The 24,905-nt window shown below is 41.4% G+C and overlaps 1 protein-coding gene across 5 annotated transcripts; it reads left to right on the top strand.

Moving 5' to 3' along the window:
* The first annotated feature begins 341 nt into the window (after positions 1-341).
* Positions 342-24,111, top strand: ccdc71 (coiled-coil domain containing 71). Of its 5 annotated transcripts, none has more exons than XM_083772377.1 (3): positions 342-394; positions 5,918-6,038; positions 20,613-24,111. In XM_083772377.1, exon 3 carries the CDS (start codon positions 20,625-20,627, stop codon positions 21,771-21,773), a length of 1,149 nt encoding a protein of 382 aa, XP_083628503.1. In that variant the 5' UTR covers positions 342-394; positions 5,918-6,038; positions 20,613-20,624; the 3' UTR covers positions 21,774-24,111. The 5 variants fall into 5 exon arrangements, with proteins under 5 accessions (XP_083628503.1, XP_083628506.1, XP_083628502.1 ...); XM_083772380.1 differs by having other exon boundaries at positions 348-394; positions 5,931-6,038; XM_083772376.1 differs by having other exon boundaries at positions 357-818; positions 5,931-6,038.
* Positions 24,112-24,905: the final 794 nt, after the last annotated feature.

Raw genomic sequence — 24,905 nt, forward strand, 5'->3', positions numbered from 1 at the left:
CACCAGGATGATCAAAAAATGTCAATGCAACACAATCTTAATTTCAAACAATACTACATTTTATTATAATAATCAAAGTTATTCTCAAAATTCAAGATATAATCAGGTAAAGCTAATTTCTCTGCTGTCAGAAAAATATATAAAAAAACCTAGTTCAAATTTATATTGATAAATAAAATAAGGTTTAACATTAGTTAAATGTTAATAATCGTGTGTTACATACATAATGAATGTGTGGGGCTACCTAACCGATAATAATTTCAGGCCAAAATTACCCCACGTCCCCCTCTCCACTCGAGTCCGCTGCTCTGCCTGTCTGTTGTTGCAGCCATTTTACTAGGCAGTACTATCGGCAGACTCACACTGGATACTACCCACAGCACCGTTGGAAACGGTAACTAGCTACGTTTATTATGTTTTTTATTTTTCAAATCGTTTAACGTCTTCTTATATATAACATTCGCGTATCGAATAGGCCTATGGCTAAAATATTGACGTTAAAGATGGAGACTTGCTTGTAATGAGTCTTAAAAAAGAGAAAAAACACCAACTAGTTGTTGAGATAGAGCAGAGAAAGAAAGATTGCCTGGTGTTTGAATAGCAAAGCCAGAAGCTGCCAGTCTTTCAAGTCCGAAAATTTGCGACGTGTTCCATGAGGGACTCGAAGTTGTGAATGTGATGCACAGCATTTTTTTTAAAGCTGTATGGCGGCTATTTTTGTGGAACGTAATGACCAAGAGATTTTTCGCGACGATGTGGGGGCGCTCGTGAGCCAATTGAAGGAATAACGAGGGTTCGCGCACAATTGGTAAGAGGGTGTTATTGGTGTACATTGTTTTCGTTTAATTAGATGTGATTTTACTATGGTTATGCAAATTATATAAACCACAGTTTACATGTTCAGTTGGATAGGCTAATCATTCACCAAATACATTCAGCCTCCAATGTCCATTTGAACAACTGAGGGTGAATAAAGCCACCTGCACAATGGAGAATACACTCATACTAGTCGTGTAGTGTGTTACACACTACAAAACAATCCAGTCAATACTTTTGTAATATAGTCAATACAGGCTGTTCAACATAATATAATTATACATTTATTTGTGGAGGTAATGCCAAGTGCTGGTTTTAACACTTTGAGTGCCACCTTGTGGCCAAAGAGAACCTCTCTGCTCTGATCAACACCACAGTAGTTTCTGAGAAAATGGCATCTAAAGATGCGTGTGCACCCAAACAGGGCGGGTGGGGCCCTAGCAACCGGGCCTAGCAACCGTCCAGAGCTATTCCAAAAATGGAAAACAGCAAGACCTTCTTATATAGATAAACGCCTTAGAACGAGTGGTTAGGTGACCGCCGAACTACAACATGACGTCACGAGCCGCGGTGAAGAGCAAACTACCGCCAACGCTCCAGCCCTTCTCTCTGTTTTTACTCACCACCGCTCAACGTTATTTCAGGTCCGGTGGTCAGCTCACCACCGGAGCGGTGGTCACCTCACCACCGAAAATCCAGACTATGAATGGGCCTTTACTTTACTCCCTGCAAGTGGATGGGAGGGGATTTCAAGTTAATATGAATCTGCCAGATGGAAGAGGCTTGGATGAGTCTGTATTTGCTCACATACTCCTAAGGATGGTGCAATTGCGGATAAAAGCGTAATTTTTTGCATGATGGTTCGTTAGGGTCAGTTATTGAATTTTAGCCTAGGAGCCCTTGTCAAATATTTATTTTAAATATGAAATTTAGACTATCAATGAAATATGTGAAAATCCCCCTAGTATTTTTCAAACTATATGCATCATAAAATGATCAGATTACTTCCAAATGTGATAAAGTTGACTTATTTTGACTTTATTAAAGTCAAAGAACATAAAATATCATCAATAACACATTTATTGCAATGAAGAATACACATTAATATGCATCATAGTGCGAAACATGTTATATCACTTGGTGGCCCAGATGCCCGCTTGGTAGACTGCCCGTTTCCCATGCTGGAGGAGTGCATCCTGGGTGGGAGGTAATTTCTCCATCGTTCGATTTTGTTCACAGAAGAGTTTCTTTCTTTTTTCGTTGATGGAGCTCAAAGGACTGGTGTATGGCGGCGAACTTATTAAGCCACCGAGAGGCTAAAAGCGGGGAAATGTACTGCCAGACGCGCTGCATGCCAAGGACTCACTTCTCCAGTGTACTCCGTTTTTATTCATTTATTAAAGTTATATTAAAACATCGTAACAAAGTGCGTTGTGCAGAATCTTATACAGATAGCAGCATGGCGTTTGCGTTTGTAAAGCGGTCAGCAAAATTGGACTTCCCCGTCGTTCACCTCCTCTCCTTCCATTCATGAAATGACACCAGTGAACAGCTGACTTTACTACCTGTCTGACACCACACAACACCACGTGACCATAGTAACCATAGCAACCCATCAAGCTGTCTAACCTGTCCCCAACATTCCGGCCCCTAATTATTACACATAAATACACAGTAATAATTATCAAGGCATTAATTCATATAGAAAAACACATTACATTCTTTTTCCAACCGTTTGTCCTTTTTGCGATTGAGTTCATAGTTCAGTAGACCATTGCGGGTCTTGAATCGAGCAACACGCAAAATCACGAATAATCCGAAGTCATGAAAAAGTCAAAGTATTCCAATGTCAAGAAAAAGTCACTTGTAATCCAAATCCATGGAAAGAAGCGACGCCCTCACAACTCCTGAAGAGGGCAGATCTGCAGAGAAGCTGGTCCGGGTCTTAATCCGAACCTGTCACACAAGTCCATTCCTGTCTGGCATGAGTTAAGTTAGGAAGTTCTGCTTGATCTTCGTCCATTTCTGTCGTTCCTGCGCTTTCCACTTCACCGGCTCTATGTCCTTTACGGTGCTCTCCTGGGCAGACTTTTGATCGTCGAGTGGCTTCTGTAACTGCTTATTATGCAGTTCTCCAGTGTGAGAGTTTTGTTTCTCAGAGAGTTCCTTCTCCACAGCTTTCTCCAGTCCGCCTTGTGAATGCTCATGAATCTGAAGAATCTTGAGATTCATCTCCAGAAGCTGCTTACTGCTCAACGCCTCGGCCAGTTCAGCAGAGAGTGTCTCCAACTCAGTCTGCTTTATGTACAGTCTCTCCGAGGGTTTCTGGTTCGTGTCTTCCACATGTGCCTGGAGTCCTAGATCTCTCTCTTTCAGGATGCTTTTCTTCTTCAGGACTTCCGGAACCTTCTCTTTCTCCTTCTCTTTCTCCTTCTTCACATCGTCAGTTAGCTTGAACGCCTCGAAGATCCTCTTGAAGAAGATGAAGTTGGGGTCGTAGATCTCGGGCTCCTCCGTCACGTACTCGATCTCCACCTCCTTGTCTTTGTCCTTCTCTGGCTCTTCATCCTTATCTTTGTCCTTGTGTGATAATGCCTCTGTATTAATATTGAGGCCACTTTCAAAGTAGGATTCCATTCCGTCCAATTCCTGAGAAGCAGCACTTCCTACTCCAGACCCAGAGGTTCTCAAAACATTTAATTTTGCCGCTGATGCGGCTATGTCTGCTTCAAGCTGAAATTGTTCCTTTCGTTTTCTTATTTGAGCTTCCTGTTCTTCAAGAGCATGTTTTTGTGCAAGCAACCTTTGCCGAGCCACTAAACCCGCCATTTCAGCCTCAGCCATGACACATTGTGATGCAGTGGAGGACACCTTTGAACCATGATTCTCGCTGTTTGTGTTTGATATGCTGTCCCATGGCCTAACATCCTCCTGAGCATCATGAACATGATGTGACTGGGGCAAAGTCACCACATTTTCCACATATCCATGATCTCCATTTTCCTCCTCTGCAGCCTCATGCTGCATAGGCCTTTCAATAGGCCTGCACTGAGCCTGAGGTTTATTTTGGGGTCCTATAATTTGTGAGAACCAGGCATAAACATCCTCAATGAGACCATCTTTATATTTATTAACCTTTGAGAACCATTCATTTTGTTTTGCTTGTTCATCGTGTAGAATAAGAGTTATTTGAGAAACATGCAGTTCATTAGAAATGTGAGACAATTGCGACAAAGCATCAAGTTGTTCTTTAACCAGTGAAAGGTTTTCGGCATTTTTCATGAGCTCTTTGATAGAGGTTATCAGAGCCTTTATTTCATTCACTTTCCTTTTGTGTTCCTTTTGGATTGATTCGATTTTATTTGCAAGAGCCTTTCCAGAGAGATTAATTTTCCTTTTTTCCATGTCCTGTTTTTTGATTTGATCCCACTTTCGTTACACTCATTTTGAATGTGCAAGCAAATTACACAATGAGAATCCAATGCAAAGCCAGCCACATGAAAACAGTCACGGCGATCTGCGATCGCTCAGAGAACAATGCACGTTAATTGTCACGCACACGATACAGTTTAGCCCGGCGGGCGCACAATTGCATCCACAGCGCATCAACAAAGACAATGTCAGTTTCCAGTTTCCACTCAGCGGCATAACCCGCTCAAACTGATCCAAACGAACCAACTTTAGTTCAACAGCAGAACGCGACAGGGTTACATTACCGCTTGTCATTTGAAGTGCTCGGGTCCGGTTGTGTGTCCGTGGCTGTGTTCATTCAGCTGTGTTCATTCAATTGTTTGCGTGGCTCGTTTGCTCTGCGTCAACGTGTGACTTGTCGGGTCCTTCCATGGCTCCAATCGTTCCATTTGTGTCACTATTTGCTGACAATGTATGGCGGCGAACTTATTAAGCCACCGAGAGGCTAAAAGCGGGGAAATGTACTGCCAGACGCGCTGCATGCCAAGGACTCACTTCTCCAGTGTACTACGTTTTTATTCATTTATTAAAGTTATATTAAAACATCGTAACAAAGTGCGTTGTGCAGAATCTTATACAGATAGCAGCATGGCGTTTGCGTTTGTAAAGCGGTCAGCAAAGTTGGACTTCCCCGTCGTTCACCCCCTCTCCTTCCATTCATGAAATGACACCAGTGAACAGCTGACTTTACTACCTGTCTGACACCACACAACACCACGTGACCATAGTAACCATAGCAACCCATCAAGCTGTCTAACCTGTCCCCAACAACTGGATCTGTCGTACAAGATGACCGTCAGTCTTTCAAGCTCCCGGAAGTGCTGTCAGTCAACATCTAGTTGCTGGAATGGATGCTTTGCCAGATTGACAAATGTTTCTGTCGCAGCGTCATAGGCTTGCCAGGCCCGCCAAGCTGACTTCTTACCCTTTCCATTAAAGGCGGATGTTGTGTCCCATCCGGAATATGCGTGAAACATAGGCAGGGCTCTGGGTTCCCCTAGGCTTTTGCATATACTGTTGATGTGATAAAATCTGTATTTTCTGCCCATTCCAAATGTGTTGTTGTTGTTGTTGTTGTGTTGTTGTTGTTGTTGTTGTTGTTGTGTTGTTGTTGTTGTGTTGTTGTTGTTGTTGTGTTGTTGTTGTTGTGTTGTTGTGTTGTGTTGTGTTGTGGTTGTGTTGTGTTGTGTTGTGGTTGTTGTTGGTGTTGTTGTTGGTGTTGTTGTTGGTGTTGTTGTTGTGTTGTTGTTGTGTTGTTGTTGTTGTGTTGTGTTGTTGTTGTGTTGGTGTTGTTGTTGTTGTGTTGTTGTGTTGTTGTGTTGTTGTTGTGTTGTTGTTGTGTTGTTGTGTTGTTGTTGTGTTGTTGTGTTGTTGTTGTTGTTGTTGTTGTGTTGTTGTTGTGTTGTTGTTGTTGTGTTGTTGTGTTGTTGTTGTTGTTGTGTTGGTGTTGTGTTGTGTTGTGTTGTGTTGTGTTGTGTTGTGTTGTTGTGTTGTTGTTGTGTTGTGGTTGTTGCTGTTTGAAACTTAAAACGGTACATAAAATTGTGTATATGTAATAACATTAAAGTGACAAATAATCAATGCAGTAACATAAACGCATTTTCTCTCCCTCTGTCTCACCGTGCGCAAGACACAAACAGTAGCTGATGTATATCCATCGATCCCATAGGCAGAGGGGACGGGATGGTTGGCTGAGACTGATTGGCTGAAACACCGCAGCCTCCATTTAAGAAGAAAGCTTCAAAATAAAGGTAGTATAAAAGCCATTTCATGATGTATTTAAGACTGTTGATAATGTTAAGTATTTCTAGTGTTAAGAGTGTTGCTAGTGTTATGTATTATAATAATATAATAATAATAATAATAAAACTTTATTTGTATAGCACCTTTCATGACATGAAATGCAGCTCAAAGTGCTTTACAGAACAATGGAGAATAAAACAAAAGCAAGGCAACGACATTAAAAAACAAGCAGTAATGCAGTACAGTGAGGACATGAAAAATAAAAAATAAAAGATCAATTAAAGGCAATGTTGTAGAAGTGGGTCTTGAGCTGAGCTTTAAAAATGTCTACAGAGGCTGCCTGACGAAGGTACAGTAGGAGCTTGTTCCATGCCGACGGCCCGTAGAAGCAAAAAGCTGCTTCCCCGTATTTTTTAGTTGCCATTTTTTTGGGCAAAGCGAGCAGGCCGGCGTTGGAAGACCTTAGGGGGCGGTTTGGGACATATTTAGGCAGGCAGTCATGTAGGTAGGAAGGTGCGAGACCATTGAGAGCTTTATAGACAAGTAAAAGAATTTTAAAATCAATCCTAAAAACAACCGGAAGCCAGTGCAGTGATGCCAAAACTGGAGTAATATGTTCTCTCATCTTAGTTCTAGTTAAAACTCTGGCATTTTGGACAAGTTGTAATCTGTCAGTTGTTTTCTTAGGCAGTCCTGAAAAAAGTGCATTGCAGTAATCAAGCCGAGAAAAAACAAAGGCGTGGATTAGCGTTTTTGCATCGTCCAAGGACAAATAGGCTCTGATTCGTGCAATATTTCTAAGGTGAAAAAAGGCAATCTTGGTGACATGATTAATGTGTGAATTAAAGTTCAATTCAGAATCAATAATAGCCCCCAGGTTCTTTACTGTACTGTTAGTTTCTACAGTTAGGTTGCCAAGTCTGCTTATTATTGATTCTTTCTGCTCACTAGAACCGATTATGAGAACTTCTGTCTTATCCTCATTTAGCTTGAGAAAGTTCTCACTCATCCAACATTTGATGCTAGACAGGCAGGTCAACAGCGGGTCTAACTTATAGTGTTGATAGTGTTAATTATTGAACCGTTAACGTTTATGAACATTTGTCAACATTTTTATCATTTCCCATTTTCCCTTCAAATTAATGTGATTTTTTGGGGGCGATTAGGAGTTTAATCTCAAAGTACAACAGATATATATATTTTTAAATATAGTTGTAGCCAATCTGACAATGGCTATTCTTTTGCGCACATGCACATTGTGGGGAGTAGCTAAATTTAAATAATTTGGTAAAAATGTACGGCGGCCATTAGCTGAATGGGTAGGAACCAGATGGTCCTGCTTTCAGGCACGTACGCTTTTGCGCACGTGCATTGAATTATTTTGATTCGTTCATTATTTTTGATTAAGTGAATAATTAATTATTATTTTTGCCCTAAAAATAGAAGAATGGAGAAACACATGAACATGCCCATGAGTTCAAGTTCAAGTTTATTGGTCATTTAAAATACACACACCTTATACAATGTATTCAGAGTTTTCTTTTTTGACCAAAAGGGAGTGTTAGCCTTAGCTTATAATGCCAGCCCTTTTAATATTCAAAATAGCTATAAAAAGGATGAAGATACAACAAAACAAAAAAACAAAACAGACAGAAAAACAAAACAAGCATAACAAAACAAAACAAAAACAAGACAAAACAAAACATACAAACAAAAAACGGAGAAGGACAACAAAAATTATAATAATAATAATGGTAATGATGATGATAATAGTGATAATAATAAACACAAAGGAGGAAGGAGTATTTTGGTTATACTTTTATGATATCAATCCACTTTATAATTGTCTATCATATTGTGTTTTTAAATAAATGTAATGAGCTGCTTAATTTTACCTCTTTATTGAGGCTGTTCCATAATGTTACTCCTGTGAATGTTGGTGGGGGGATGGAAAACCCAACTACATACTAGGGCTGGATAGACCTTTTGCCTGCAACCTATACGTATCACAATACAGAGGCAATAGTTATTATTACAATTGCGTTAATACATTTCTGTTTACTTGGTTAATAGCATACTTCTGTAGAAGCAGAAATCTGTTTATAGATACGTCACTTTCAGTAGAGGGCACCAGTCCACAAGTTCATGTATTTTTCAATTTGCATTGAAATCCCCAACCGACCGATTTTAGGTCGCCTCATATAAGAACTGTGTTTGAAAAATATACCGATCATCCCGGCCTTTCTGTCAGGGGGGGTGGCTTTGCGTCGTTAATGATGTCCATTAATATTTGATAGTCAGTTTCTGGAGAAAATGGAATTAATGTGGCCGCAAAAGCCTTGAAACTATGAAAGCAATTTTGCTGCTAATATACACACCCAGCTGTCAACAAATTGCGTTCCTGTGATTCCTCGTTGACGTAAGCTCAGCTGGCAGTGACTCGACTCGTAGTAACCATGAAACATTAAATATCAATAAAAAAATGTCAGTTTCTGTTGTGCGACGGGCAGCTGCAGCCGCCTACCAGGAAATGTAGTCTCTAGGTTGTTTGACTCATTTCTAGCGCTTATTGTGTTACTCTTTGGGTATATTTGTACATTCCCACCTTCAGTCGATGCTTCATATCCATATGAGTGAAAAGGCCTGGATGATCGGTTTCTTTTTCAAACACAGTTCTTCAATGCAAATAAAAAGTACACGAACCTGTGGACTGGCACCCTCTAAAACAGGGGTTTTCAACTGATTGTGAACCAGGGACCACCACCTTGACTAAGAATCAACCTGGGGACCACTGTTGTGTTGCAATGGGATATGGGCTAAGATTAGTGCTTTCGTAATACTTGGTATGGAATACTGTTTCTAAAACCATGGTCCACGGACTTAACTGATATACATTACTGACACATGTGGCCCTATCTTTGGCGTGCCTTAACCTTTATCCCTAAACTTTTTTGCCACATTTTACTGTGTGTGTGTGTGTGTGTGTGTGTGTGTGTGTGTGTGTGTGTGTGTGTGTGTGTGTGTGTGTGTGTGTGTGTGTGTGTGTGTGTGTGTGTGTGTGTGTGTGTGTGTGTGTGTGTGTGTGTGTGTGTGTGTGTGTGTGTGTGTGTGTATATAGTAAAAATGGCAAATACGTGCAAGATATAGCACATGATGACATGATTATATGGGCAAATTTCCTAATAATGATGACTCAATCAGGCAAGCTTCAGCACGTCACCCTTCTTGAGATTCTGTCTCCCTTTTCTGTGGAATTTCTTAACCTCAGACTTCCCAGTAATTCTGATAACATTGACGCACTTCCACGGAACAGGTTTAGTGCACTGTTCCGTGGAAGAAAATACAAACTCTTCACTTTGCTACATTACTAAATGCATGGTCAGGGACCACATGCAATACCTCCACGGACCACCAGTGGTCCACGGACCACCTGTTGAAAACCACTGCACTTAGACTGACCTGCCCTTGTTGCTTCTTTTTGGCTTATTTCTATAGACCTGGTTGCTTGTTTCTTGCAACAGAATTTGGCAACACTGGCTACTAGCTAGTGGCTATCAATGTTATGCTAGCTGGCTCTGCGTCACGACTCTACGTTGGTGTGGTTAGCAGGTTAGGGCTGCATGATTTGGGATCGCACTGGAATGGTTGGCATGGGTATGGGCGCCGTTTACACTCTAGCAGCGTTTCGGGGGGGGGGGGGGGGGGCTGGCGTGCCAACCATTCCAGTGTGATCCCAAATCACGTGTTGGGTCCCCTTACCACACCAATGATTCGCCATGCAGCTTGCAACTACGTACCATAGAATGGTGCTTAACTGGGCATATCACACACAAGCCAAGTGCAAAGGTGTGGGAGCTCCACAGCAATAATGATTTTTGCGATGTATGTACTGTATGTACAGTACTGCTGTTAACAGACAACAGATTCCCTCTCTGTCCTCCGCAGTTCTCATTGCATCACTGAGTTTCAAGTGAGTCCATTCTCCCATGTTATCTTCCCATCTTTTCTTTTGTCTCCTTCTCCTGCCACCTTGTACGTTGCTTTGCAAGATGGTCTTTGCAAGGCCTCAAGCCTTTCCTCTAGGCTGGCAAGTACTTTTTCAACTCCGCAAAACGGAGGTTGGTGATTTGGTCTGCTACCTACTGTATGCTGACAGTCCCTTCATGGTCTGCCAAGGCATCCGTCATGATACACTCCAGATAAATGTAAGAGAATGGGTGAGGCATCCTTGGTGCGCACTCCAGTTGTTGTCCTGTACTAGTCTACGATAGCTCTGTTGTAGAGAACTGCGCTGGTAGCTTTGTTGGTTGTTGAATGACACTGACAAGGTTAGGGCTGATTTGCTCATGGTCGCCCACAGCTCAGCATGCCATACCCGGTCAAAGGCTTTCTTGAAGTGTACGAACACATGGTAAAGGTGTTTGATGCTGCAGATAATCCTCGAGTTGAATATCTGTTCTGTGGCGCTCCTCCCTGCTCTACACCCATGCTGTTCTTAAGCTATGATCATTTCACCTTGAGGTTTTAATTTTAACCTATTCAGTATTATTTTCAGAAGGACTTTGCTGGGATGGCTGATAAGACTGATGGTAGTTGTTTTGGCACAGTTGAAGATTGCCTTTTACATACGTTACATGCTGTAAATAACTGATTTGCAAGCTCACAACACATTGCAACCGCCACACGTTGCAAGCTTTTTTTCAGCACACTGAAACTTGCAGGATGTGAGATGTTCAGAGATGTTTGCCTTCACAATAAAAGCGTATCAGCTTTCACCACAAATAGCAGCTGGATGATTGAAGGTGCCTATTAGGCCAATAAATCTAAGATTTGACCCAAAATGAATTGCAATAGTAATCATTAAAGGTTTTTTATGAATATGTCATCATCAATAACATATTCAAATTTTTATATAAATTGTGGATCATGGTAAATTCAGGGTCTGAAAGTTTAATACCATTAAAAAAGCAAAAAATTCAATTTTAAGTATGTGACGTGTCAATCTAGGGGGTTTCATGATTCTGAATCTATTGCAAGCATTAGTTTTGCACGGAAAATACTCCTTGGGCTAAAACGGCCCACTTGCCCAAATGTGCCCAAATGTGATGACCACATTTGTGACGACGGCAGAATTTTCATTGTCTGTATCGTTCGGCTGTAATCGGCGGGAGGGGCCTGTTTTACAAATAATGGCACAAATCACGAACTGAACGTCCAATGTAGCCTACATACGCTATAGCAAAACAGGACAATTCCCTCCCAATCAGTAATGTGATCTATTAATTTACATGATGCATTACCCTCACTGTACATAATCTGGTGTTCATATATTCAGAACAATAAGGTCTAGTTTATATAATACTCTATTTTTGAAGAGCTTGGAGCCCTGGCTGGCTGACTGGCTGGGTCCGTCCGAGCACGAAAATAGCGTTTGGTTGGTTTTCACCACCAACTGTCATATGTTGTGCAGCTTAACACACACACACACACACACACACACACACACACACACACACACACACACACACACACACCCACACACACACACACCCCCACACACACACACACACACACACACACACACACATTCATTGTATATATGATGATTTCGGGTGTGACAGTACAGTTAGAGGGACCACCAGGGACCCCCCACACGCCACCCTGGGCACGTAACTGTGGGTCTCGAAGTTCCGGGGACCCCCATACGGAATTGCACCACTCAGTTCACACGGGTGTGATTTGAATGTTATTTGGATGACCCTAAGGATCATATAAAACCTTGAACGATTTATTTTGGGTAAGCAAAGCAAAGTTACTATGTTTACCCAGGGTAACTGGACTAAGCTCAAGAACTTGTTTACAGCCAGGCCCTGCTCATAGAACATTTCATGGTAGGGGTTCAATGCCCCCCCCCCGGTCCGCCCGGTAACAAGATATGCACATGCACACGCTCTACAGTGGGGGGACACGCAACAGGCCAACGGCCTTACGCACCAAGGCCCGCCTCCGTTCCATCATGATTAGCGGAAAGCCCCTCTATATCCTGATTGGATGAAGGCCAGTGTTGTGACTAACGCCCTTACATCGCGTTACGTTACATAACGTAACTACTATTTGCAGTAACTTGTAACCTAACGCTTTACATTTCCCCATTCCATAACGGCCTTATAGTTATTGTGCGAGCGTTACCCGCGTTATGGCGTAATGTCAACTTATGTGATCAGTGAAAAGTCTCGCAGCTCCGTGAGTCTATCATACAGGCGTCTCTGTGCTGCTGACTGCAGTGCAGAGAGAGAGCGCTCTCTGTGTTGACAGTTTCGTTTGTGCAGTCATACTTAGCCTCTGAGGCCACATGGCTTGATACACCCTAACTTGATAAAAGCAAGAAGAGGTCATTGATTGGCTAACGACGTAGGGCCAGATTTCAGGGTAAGCCAATCAGAGACAGTCTACAGGGTGGGCGGGCTTTTACTGGCAGTCGTAAACGTTAACACATTTAGTCACAGAAACACAAACCCTTGTAACCATACATAGACACTACACAGACAGAAATTGCGGGTTGAACGAAAATCATGATGCAGTACCACACGCTAAAATGGCAAATGCGGATCATGACAGCGAGATCGGTTGCTTTGGGGGTTGGAAATATCGATTTTCAATCGCCACAGTAGCATGTCACCAAGAGTCAACTTGACAAAATGATTGCTAGGTAGCCTATGTTGTTGAGGAAATGCTTCCCCTCTCAACGCCGGTGGAGTCTGTTCCTTGGTCAGCAAAATACCAGTGAAAGCAGGGCCAATGTGCAGAAATAAATTTTCCAAATACCTGAACAGTGAATATTCTAAAATGGAAGATGAGCTCAAAAATACATTTGATGAAATAGAATATCTCTATAAAGATGCCTGTCAAAATTCCTGAACATGTTTTATTGTTCTTTTCTCTTACTGTGCGACAGAACAAAAAACCTTTTTAAATCGTTTTTTATATTATTATTATTTAAAGTAAAGTATCTCAGATTATCTGTGCACCGAGACACAGCTCTGATATCAACAACAACCCCAGAGCAGAGCATGAGATTAAGACATTACATCAACAACATAACTTTCAATGCATTCCATATAGATACTGTACATATCACATGATCATAATGCAATCCATAAAACACAGAATCACCCATTACAGAACAAATGTCACAGGGAGGAGGTGGAGGGAATAACGCTGACACCTGAACAACCACAGAGTCAGCTTGACATGTAGACTGAACACAGAGTAGTGACCGCTTAAAAGGACCACCTGATTGAATGTGGCCGTGAGTGAGTTAGCTGGCAGCGAATGAGCGTGAAGGGAGTTGACGTGGAGAGAGACAGCTGATTTAAAGGAGTAGAATGAATTACTGATAGAGACTGAATGGGGGGATTATATAATAAACCTTCTGACTTCCGTATCTCAATGAAGTATCTCTGCACTGGATTTACACTTTACTACTACAGTATCTGCCTGGTTTGAATGTTCTTACCCATACCATATTGATGACACTGACTTGTAACTTAGTTTGCCCTTTATTGTTAAAAAAAATCACACCAGTGTGAACCGAGTGGTGCAACTCCCGTCTATTGGTTCTCTGTATGATTCCAATTTGTATCGTTCCAAATTCTTCTCTGTATCGTTCCAATTTCTTCTCTGTATCGTTCCAATTTCTTCTCTGTATCGTTTGCGTCCAGCAGGTGGCAGCCATGTCACATACTTCTCTCATTCCAATTTCACACATGCGCACACCACTCATGCTCATGGTTACAGGTACACAGGTACACAGGTACACGGACATTGCAAGCTGGATGTAGGAGTGGTTGCACCACTCAAAAATATACACCCGTGTGAAATGAGGGGCGCTCTTGTCATTGTACATCAATTTATGTTAGTGGACATTTGACATTGGTACATACTGTAAGGTGGTCCCTTATTGGCCAAGCGTGATTGGTTGGCTGATCTGTTCGGTTACATATGACGTAACCTTTCCCTTCAATGTCAATGACGTTTAATGTTTTGATAATTTACGTCATATTTAGCAGAATTCTGACGTCATTTCTCTGTTCATTGTCAATGGCAAATATTGAGATGAAAAATCACACCTGTGTGAAGTGAGGGGCTCTCTTGTACATCCATTTTCAATAATAATAATAACTAGAACTGCACTCTGTCGAGTGCATACTTGCTTGTTGCACACTAGTAGGCCATTTACCAACTAGTGCGCAAGCAGAGCGCGCAAGTCCTTTCGACCGCTGTAAATTGTCAAATCTCAGTATCTCTGTGAAGGAACGTTTGAAATGATTAATGTTTAGATGTAACTATTTGCTACCTACTTTATACATATAAACATCTAGTATTATTAAGTATGATTCAAGTTTCTATCTATATAAAAAATACTGTTTTATCGTTGTAGATATATTCTGGATCCCTTTTTAGTTTTTCTAGTCATACACATACACACCACGTACTCTGGTCCCAGCAGATCAGGCACAATTAGCTATTTTATTTTTTACTGATTATGTATATAGTATACGTATGACTAGCTCTAAATGATGACGTAAGAAATATATATAGTATATATATAGTATATAGGCATATACTATATACGTATACATATATACTCTATACTCTATACTGTATAAAGTGTGTAGTTGTAAGTTGATTAGCGGTATACTGTGGTTACTTTGCGCCAAAAACCGTGACAGCTGTTCCGCCATTTGAGGCTTACGCAGAAAAACATCAAATCTGTGCCTGTGTTGCTGGACCAAATGACCACAAATGACCATATTTCTTACGTCATCATTAAGAGCTAGTCATACACATACACCACGTACTCTGGTCCCAGCAGATCAGGCACAATTTGCTATTTTATTTTTTACTGATTATGTATATAGTATACGTATTACTAGCTCTAAATGATGACGTAAGAAATATATATAGTATATATATAGTATATAGGCATATACTATATACGTATACATATATACTCTATACTCTATACTGTATAAAGTGTGTAGTTGTAAGTTGATTAGCGGTATACTGTGGTTACTTTGCGCCAAAAACCGTGACAGCTGTTCCGCCATTTGAGGCTTACGCAGAAAAACATCAAATCTGTGCCTGTGTTGCTGGACCAATGATGACGAAATGACCATATTTCTTACGTCATCATTTAGAGCTAGTCATACACATACACACCACATACTCTGGTCCCAGCAGATCAGGCACAATTTGCTATTTTATTTTTTTACTGATTATGTATATAGTATACGTATGACTAGCTCTAAATGATGACGTAAGAAATATGGTAATTTCGTCATCATTGGTCCAGCAACACAGGCACAGATTTGATGTTTTTCTGCGTAAGCCTCGAATGACGGAACAGCTGTCACGACGAAGGAGACCGGGCGAAAATATTACTTGCGCGCTCTGCTTGCGCAAGTAACTAGAACTGCACTCTGTCGAGTGCATACTTGCTTGTTGCACACTAGTAGGCCATAAATGGCCAACTAGTGCGCAAGCAGAGCGCGCAAGTCCTTTCGACCGCTGTAAACTGTCAAATCTCAGTATCTCTGTGAAGGAACGTTTGAAATGATTAATGTTTAGATGTAACTATTTGCTACCTACTTTATACATATAAACATCTAGTATTATTAAGTATGATTCAAGTTTCTATCTATAAGAAATACTGTTTTATCGTTGTAGATATATTCTGGATCCCTTTTTAGTTTTTAAGAGACAAATAAATCATTTATATGTGTTGAAAAAAAAGGTATATAAACTGAATTAAAATATGTTATACAGTATATAGGCATATACTATACGTATACATATATACTGTGCCTGGTTTGCTGGACTGTGCCTGGTTTGCTGGACCAAATGACCACAAATGACCATATTTCTTACGTCATCATTAAGAGCTAGTCATACACATACACACCACGTACTCTGGTCCCAGCAGATCAGGCACAATTTGCTATTTTATTTTTACTGATTATGTATATAGTATACGTATGACTAGCTCTAAATGATGACGTAAGAAATATATATAGTATATATATAGTATATAGGCATATACTATATATGTATACATATATACTCTATACTCTATACTGTATAAAGTGTGTAGTTGTAAGTTGATTAGCGGTATACTGTGGTTACTTTGCGCCAAAAAAAACCGTGACAGCTGTTCTGCCATTTGAGGCTTACGCAGAAAAACATCAAATCTGTGCCTGTGTTGCTGGACCAATGATGACGAAATGACCATATTTCTTACGTCATCATTTAGAGCTAGTCATACACATACACACCACTGACGTACTCTGGTCCCAGCAGATCAGGCACAATTTGCTATTTTATTTTTTTACTGTTTATGTATATAGTATACGTATGACTAGCTCTAAATGATGACGTAAGAAATATGGTCATTTCGTCATCATTGGTCCAGCAACACAGGCACAGATTTGATGTTTTTCTGCGTAAGCCTCGAATGGCGGAACAGCTGTCACGACGAAGGAGACCGGGCGAAAATATTACTTGCGCGCTCTGCTTGCGCAAGTAATAATAAAACTTTATTTGTATAGCACCTTTCATGACATGAAATGCAGCTCAAAGTGCTTTACAGAACAATGGAGAATAAAAGAAAAGCAAGGCAACGACATAAAAAAACAAGCAGTAATGCAGTACAGTGAGGACATGAAAAATAAAAAAATAAAAGATCAATTAAAGGCAATGTTGTAGAAGTGGGTCTTGAGCTGAGCTTTAAAAATGTCTACAGAGGCTGCCTGACGAAAGTACAGTGGGAGCTTGTTCCATGCCGACGGCCCGTAGAAGCAAAAAGCTTAAGACCTTAGGGGGGCGGTTTGGGACATATTTAGGCAGGCAGTCATGTAGGTAGGAAGGTGCGAGACCATTGAGAGCTTTATAGACAAGTAAAATAATTTTAAAATCAATCCTAAAAACAACCGGAAGCCAGTGCAGTGATGCCAAAACTGGAGTAATATGTTCTCTCATCTTAGTTCTAGTTAAAACTCTGGCTGCTGCATTTTGGACAAGTTGTAATCTGTCAGTTGTTTTCTTAGGCAGTCCTGAAAAAAGTGCATTGCAGTAATCAAGCCGAGAAAAAACAAAGGCGTGGATTAGCGTTTTTGCATCGTCCAAGGACAAATGTGTGAATTAAAGTTCAATTCAGAATCAATAATAACCCCCAGGTTCTTTACTGTACTGTTAGTTTCTACAGTTAGGTTGCCAAGTCTGCTTATTATTGATTCTTTCTGCTCACTAGAACCGATTATGAGAACTTCTGTCTTATCCTCATTTAGCTTGAGAAAGTTCTCACTCATCCGGGAATGGGAATGGGAATTTTGTAGGCCAAAAATAGCCGATTTGCTACATATTGCATATTATGTAAATTCTCCATTCATTGTCAATGGGAATTGAATCATTGTGTAGGACAAAAATAGTCCATTTGCTCGTCTACATATGACGTAAATTCTCAATTCATTGTCAATGGGAATTTAATGTTTGTGTAAGACGAAATTCTACCTGGGCCGTGGCTCAGCGGTCCAGGCACCTTGGCTGGCAATCCAGTCTGGCAGTGTGCTGCGGGTACGATCCTGCATTGTCACTGCATGTCACCCCCCCCATCTCGCTCCCCATTTCCTGTCAGTCTACTGTCTATCCCTCCATATAAAATAATTAAAACAAATACGAAATTCTACACTATGGCTGAATATAGGCCCTCAAAAATCACACCTGTGGGAAGTGAGGGGCGCTCTTATCATCGTACATCAAGACGTAAAATAGACACTACGGTATGCCTATTTGCTCAAACACTGACGTAAAATCCTCCATTCATTGTCTGGGAATTTAATGTTTGTGTAGGACAAAAATAGACACTAAGCCAATTTGCTCAGACACTGACGTAAAATTCTCAATTCATTGTCAATGGGAATTTAATGTTTGTGTGGGACAGAAATCTACACTAATACCTGAATATAGGAGGGGCTAGAGCCTTTTCTGGTGGTTCTGGACAACCGTGTATCCGACCGACTCAAGGCCGGACACTGCACTCCCTGTGGTGGTGTCGAACGCATGTCTTATTTGAAGTCGTGGGGCGAACGGTTATCGAGTTATGTGGATTACGGGACTTACGTACGTACACATACTCCCAGAGACGCGGTGCTTTTATTGTAAGATGAGATAGATGTTGTAGCCATCGCGTCAACGCAGGGAATGTTCCCTTTTGAATCAATAAATGGTGCTCCACTGCCAACGTTGCATTGCACTGCGTTCGATGGCGGTGTCTTCAAAATTCGCCCTGGTAAAAAAAGACTAGCCGAACGCAAGACAGTGGGTGGAGCTTTGGCGTAAGCCTATAATTTCCCACCACAGCCTAAATTATCATGACGTGCGTGCATCCTCAAAGCGTGCCCCTGTGGATTGGGTCAGAGCTGAATCCCCCCCACCCCGCCTAGTCTGGCAGTTAGTTAAAGGGTTAATTAGCACCAACATTAGGACAAATCAAATAGCGAAAGTAGCCAATCTACATGGTGAAACGCGTTGCGATAAGCCCCTCCCCCCCAGTCTGTCAGTGAGTTAAAGTCTTAATTGATGAATTATTACAAATCAAATTGCGTAAATAAATACGCACGTTATAGCGTATTCTGTCTTGCGGTGCATTATTAGTGTGCTCATGCTGGGTGAAGGCTGTGCATTATTAGTGTGCTCATGCTGGATGAAGGCTGTTTGTGCTGAAACATGTTCATTATTAGTGTGCTCATGCTGGATGAAGGCTGTTTGTGCTGAAACATGTTCATTATTAGTGTGCTCATGCTGGATGAAGGCTGTTTGTGCTGAAACATGTTCATTATTAGTGTGCTCATGCTGGATGAAGGCTGTTTGTGCTGAAACATGTTCATAAAATAGTGAAAGGTCATTATGGATTGCTGCTGGCTTGTTTATCTTCTCGTATTGTTTTACTGTGCAAACTATAAACTAGTAGATGCATAAAATAATAGATACATATAGAACATTGATATGATGTTCTGTTTTCTCGTTTTGTGTTTTGTTTTGTTGTTTTTGTTCTTTTTTGTCTTGTTCCTGTTAACTGTATTGTCCTGTCTGTCTTTGTTTTATGTTATGTTTGTTTGTTTTTGTTTTGTTTTCTTGTTTTTTTCCCTTCTGTTTGCTTTGTTGTATTATTTTACCTATGAAAGCCATTTATCTGTTAGAAGGGTAGGCACTATAAGCTTAGGCTTCAGCCTACACCTTTTTGGTCAATGTTTCTTTTGCAAAAAAAAAAAAGAAAGCAGGCACTGTATTGATTTGTTTTAATGACCAAAATAAATAAACTACTTACTTACTTATAGCTCAGTTTGGAAATTGCGCTGTGGTTTTGTTTCCGTTTCTGGATCATTGCCAGGCCTTTCAATGTAGACACCTAGTGGTTGACAATGGACATCCGGCGCACAATATATTTATGGAAGCAAACTCCTTCAGTGCCACCTAGTGGTCACCAGTTTAGGCTCTGAGTGCCAGATCTCCCATTATTAAAAAAAAGAGGGCGTTTTATACGTCTATACGGGCATGGCATCCAGTGCATAGCTGATTTAGATACGGGATGACGTCCCTGGCACTTAAACAGTTAACCCATTCTGACCGGGCACCCATTTTGGTGTCAGCATCATGTTATGCTTTAGCTATTGAAAAATAGCAGATCTACAAGCTCATATCGCGCCACGAGCTTGTAGGTCTGCTATTTTTGAAAAATCGAAGAGCGACTGACATTTTTAGAATCTGATCTCAGGTCAGAATGGGTTCATCAGTGTGTGTCCGGCGGAAACCTCGTATGAATCTGATCTCAGGTCAGAATGGGTTAAAGTAGGCTATGCGGTGTTACCGGTGGTGAGTGACGTGCATGCATGTATTGAGCGGTGGGAAATCTCCCACACCGTGACATCCCTAGTCACATGTTAACCGCTGGACTAAAGGGAATTCCCTATAGACTGGGGGAGATACTAGACTTTTAGGTCATCAGGCTGAGGCTGTGAGCAACTTTGCTACACAACCTTGAAATGCAAGCATTTTTACCAATAGATGAACCGGTCGGTGTGAAACCAGGAGGCCAATTTTTCTCCTACAGATTCAAGGTTCAAGTTTATTTAGTGTCCCCGAAGGGCAAATTGGGTTGCAGCATAGACAGTACATTAAACAATGAATGAAACAGTACAGACAACAAACAGTTCACATAGCGGATACCAGAGTAAAAGGTGCACACAACCATTAACCATTGTATCCAAATAACACACAAATATCTATACTCATGTGGTCAAGGTGGATTCATACTCCATCCCTGACTGGCCATTTCCAAACATTGCTGGCCCTCAAAAACCTACCTGACCAGGCCGACACATTTTCTTTTTATATATATATATATATATATAGTTAATGGTGTTTCTACAAAATGTCATCAATGACAGTTTTTACCAGGAACTGCTTTTTATTGTCTTTTTCTACTACAATTTAAACAACTGCTGTCTCTATTTCCTTCTTGCCAGGAATCTGGCAACATGGCTGACACGGTGCGTAGAGACACTCCACTCAGATGCCAGTCAAGCGTCTCCACTGAGGAGCCGCGTCCCTTCCACAGCTGGTCTCGTATTAACAGCGCTGGTCACATTGTCCTGCGGGATGCACTGCATATACTCCAGTCACCTTCAGTGACCTCCAACAGTGGCCTGTTGGACATGGGAGAGCTAGAGACATTCCTCAGAGAGCTGAGACAGGAGGGCCATCGGCCCACCGTGCTGCACAGCAAAGACGTCTACCGATATCGCTCCTGCATGACGCTCCCGCTCGCCGTGGGGCACCCCCTGGAGAGAGGGGGAGGAAACAAGTTAACGGGGAAGAGGAAGAGCGGGAAAAAAAGGAAGAGGACCGCATCCAAACAGCACCCATCCTGGAGCACTACTGAGAGAGCCAAGCCCAGGATCAAGGGGATCCGACCCCCTGATTCGCTGATGGATCACCGTGACCTCCTCTATGGCGGCATTCGAGTCGCCTCCAATGCCTCCAGGACTACTGGGTCGCCGCCCCCTGTTATTCCTCGAGCACAGCCATGCTTGAGGCTGACTAACATTGTGGGTCAGACAGGCGGCCACACTGCTCGACTCCAGATTCAGACATGTTGGGACTCTGATACTAACTCTACCGCCCAGCAACAACAGAACTCCCTCACCTTTTCAGGAATACCGTCGCAGCCTTCACAAAATGGCCACCAGCCTTTGCAAAATGGCAGCAGGTCGCCCCCTACCACAGCCGTGGCTTTGTTGAACCAGAAGACCCTGTCCTGTCCCATCAGGATGGATGGAGGGGCACTTATAGGAGATTCTGCTCCGGTTATCTATGCCAACGGCCACATTTTCCCAGAGACTGACATGGAACTGACGCTTACTAGGAGGAGGAATGGTGCTCACTGGCCACAGGGAGGACACAAACAACAGAATGGTTTACCAAGCGGACATGGGGTTGTGGAAAATGGAGGGCTAAATGTCCTAAAAAGCAAGTTCCATCTGAGACGGAAAGTTATCAAAATAGACGATTCTCGTTCAGTGGCTGAAGCCCGGCTGGAAGCCCAGAAAATCTTGCAGCTCAACCTCTCTCCTGTCATTCAGATCCAACCGTTTATCTTGAGAGACTTTAGGCCACAGTATCAGTGACCCAACCTCAAGATTTCCATAACCTTAAGAAAAAAAGACCTACTGCTCAACAACACTTTTCCTTTGGCCCAACCTCCTCAACCTGTCTACTAAGTACACACCTACCCCTTACTACCCCAACATTATCCCCGTTGAACTGAAGGCTGGGATAAACAGAAGCAACTATTTTCAGCAGTTCTTCACACCAAGGATGTTACTTACTTCCCTCTTAGGAGAAAATATAAAAGATTGGTTTTCTTCAATGACCCCAAATTACTGTTCTCTACAACAACAAACTTATTTTTCAAAGTACGGTATACGTTTAGGTTTCATGTCTACAAAAAGTTACACCTGTAAATGTCACAAATTACACTATTATCTCTATTTTATACTATCACCAATGTCTTGCCAATAATACATATGACAGGACAGGAGGTAACATTTTTCTGCTTTAACCTGTTCGGCTTTGTAGAACAGATGGCTGTATTTTCCGTCAAAGTCCCCAAATCAACCACATAATTTATATCAGTTCTCTTGTTCTTGTCACGGAGCTCTAGTCATAATCTGTCTTCATCTTCTAGCTTAGCAGTTACATTCCTAGTCTTAATATACCGCTGGTTTTTGACCCACGCAGCGGCAGGACCCCTAGTATTGCTGCTGGCTGGTTTTTATCCTACCAGGACCTGTAAGTACTATCCCACGTTCCCCATGTGTGATTGTCACACATCTATTTATCTAGTTAGACTTGGGTTGCTGCCACATTGAACTTCCTGGTAGGATAGTAAGCCTTCAGTTCATAGGGGTCCCTGAGGACCAACCAGTTAGGTGACCAGTTGACACAGGTCTAGGAACTACATATCCTGACTTCCTGAGTCTACCTGTGACAAAAGTATTTTTTTGATTCTACATATGAGTGACAATGAGTAACATTACATTTCTTGATAAGTACAACAGGAGTGAAAAAGTGAGTAAATGTTTCCCCTTTTCACTGTTATTTTTGGGGGTTTCAAATTTCAAGGGTAAGGAGTCTGTAGTTGGGATCACTGTCATAGGTTCTACCACTACCACAAAATAGGCCTACAAAATAGTGAAAATAGTGGGCAGTTTTGTCTACTTTTATTTTTATTGTTGACTGGAAAAACAAGACAATACTTTGTACAGTGCTGCAGCTACAGTATTGTCATACATGGCAGATTAACAGGGCTGCTTTGAGGACTGGACTGCAGCCTCATCAGCGTGCACAAAGCCTTCCTTTTTGTTTTTAGTTATATACACATACAGGGAGCCAGTGATCCGGTTTATTTCATAGTGTAAACCTGTGTATGCACAGAACCCTCGACCAGCAATGCAGGGTGGTTGGTTGGTCATAGTTCGCTGCAGTTGAAACAATTTTAAACTAAACTCATTTTGAATTGGAGAATGAAATGACTACCAGATGGATGCTAATGCCTGTTAGCTGTATTTGAAAAGTTGACCTACTCTAATAGTCGCCATCTATTCCATTCTATTCTAATAATCTAGTTGGTTGAGAAAAACAAATTTATTTGGTGAATTTGGTGATATTCCTTGCAAACCTCTGTCCTCTTTCCTTCAAAATGAAAACAATGCTGAGGTGTTTTCTATGCTTGAGCCATTGGTGGTGACTAAAGGTATGACATTTTGTATTGCTGATGTGATCCATTCGCTGTGTTTGAAGAGATGTGAACTCACTTGGCCTACTGAACTCACTTGGCCTACTGAACTCACTTGGCACACAACCTGCCATTCCGTACTATTCTAAAAATCTAGTTGGTTGAGAGAACTAAAATGATTTGGTGTATTTGCGGACATACCAGTCCATATCATTCAAAAATGTTTCCTGCCCTGTTTGAGATCAAATTACTGTAAAGTCAGAAACCATATCTATGCCTCAGTCACTCATTAGGGCCTTGTGGCTGTTGATGTATTGATGACGTTTGTCATCACGGATTTATTTCATTTCTCAATTATGTGTATATTCAAGCAGTCAAAACAAGGTTCAGAGTGACTGATCTTGAGAAGCACTCCGGCTTGGACATTGCTATACTATTAGGCATTTAATGGATAAAACAATTATATCGTTTATTTTTCTTCCACTTCTGTCATTTTTTTTAATCAATTGACAAAAGAATGTGAGGCTATTTTTGTTCATGGACTAATTTCCTAAAGATACACCCACACTCACAGTGGCGCTGATTTCAATATGTGGCCGTCATGGTCTCAATTTCATTTAATTTAGTAATAATTAGCCTCAAACATGTTTTTCTTTAAATACTGAGACAGAGTGTTGTCTGTTTTTCGCTAACTGTATATTCTGAAAATAAATGGCAGTGTTTCCCTGGAGAGTAGGTGTGTGCCAAATCCACCTCGTGTGCTTTCTAGATATCATATGTTTTCCAGTGTGTTGAAGGACGGACCACCTGGAGTGGAGGTCCTTAATGATACCAACCATGTATTCTGCTGGGGAATGCCGTTTGGGGTCAAACAGCATTCCAAGCTGGGGATAGTTTCAAGGCATCATAGGTCCATATTTTTCACTTCCCACCAATGCTGGTCTTGTGAATTATTTTAATTTGTATTACCATCTCTTCTTGTCTTCCTTTTGGTGCAGTTTTAATTTTTTTGGCCTCATGCCCAATGCCCACTTCATGCCCCACTTTACAATCAAACATTTTTATTGGTTTTATTTTTCTTGTCTGTCCAACATTAGTATGTTAATGTATTTCCTACACGATCTTTAAAAAACAATAAACAATTGCTGAAAAGAAAAAAGTTGCATCATCATGTGCTAAATGTTGCGGTTCACAGCCCTTTTTAGTGATCTAAGGATTTCCATGTCGGCTGGTCTGTCCAAGACTACTCTGTGCCACAGGTGGATACCAGTTTTGTCCCTCGTTACCACCGAAGCCCATTATAAATAAAAGAGAGAATTTGTAATTATATTGTGCATGTAATGTGTATAATCATCACCTGAACACCAGATTAGAGGAATTTTCTAAATCTGGATGAAGTAAAAAAAAAAAAAAAAAAATCAAAAAGGCGTCATCAGGCTCCAGTGGCAACGAGGGCGTCATGTGGCACTCTAGAAACATGCTCTTGCTTAGAGCGCCTATCTCTGGGTTGTAGGGCTGCACA

The sequence above is a fragment of the Protomyctophum parallelum genome (assembly GCF_964188405.1).
Source record: "Protomyctophum parallelum genome assembly, chromosome: 8".
Classification (NCBI taxonomy): Eukaryota; Metazoa; Chordata; class Actinopteri; order Myctophiformes; family Myctophidae; genus Protomyctophum; species Protomyctophum parallelum.

Coding starts and splice junctions, on each gene's coding strand:
- ccdc71 (XM_083772377.1), top strand. CDS start 20,625: ATGGCTGACACGGTGCGTAGAGACACTCCACTCAGATGCCAGTCAAGC.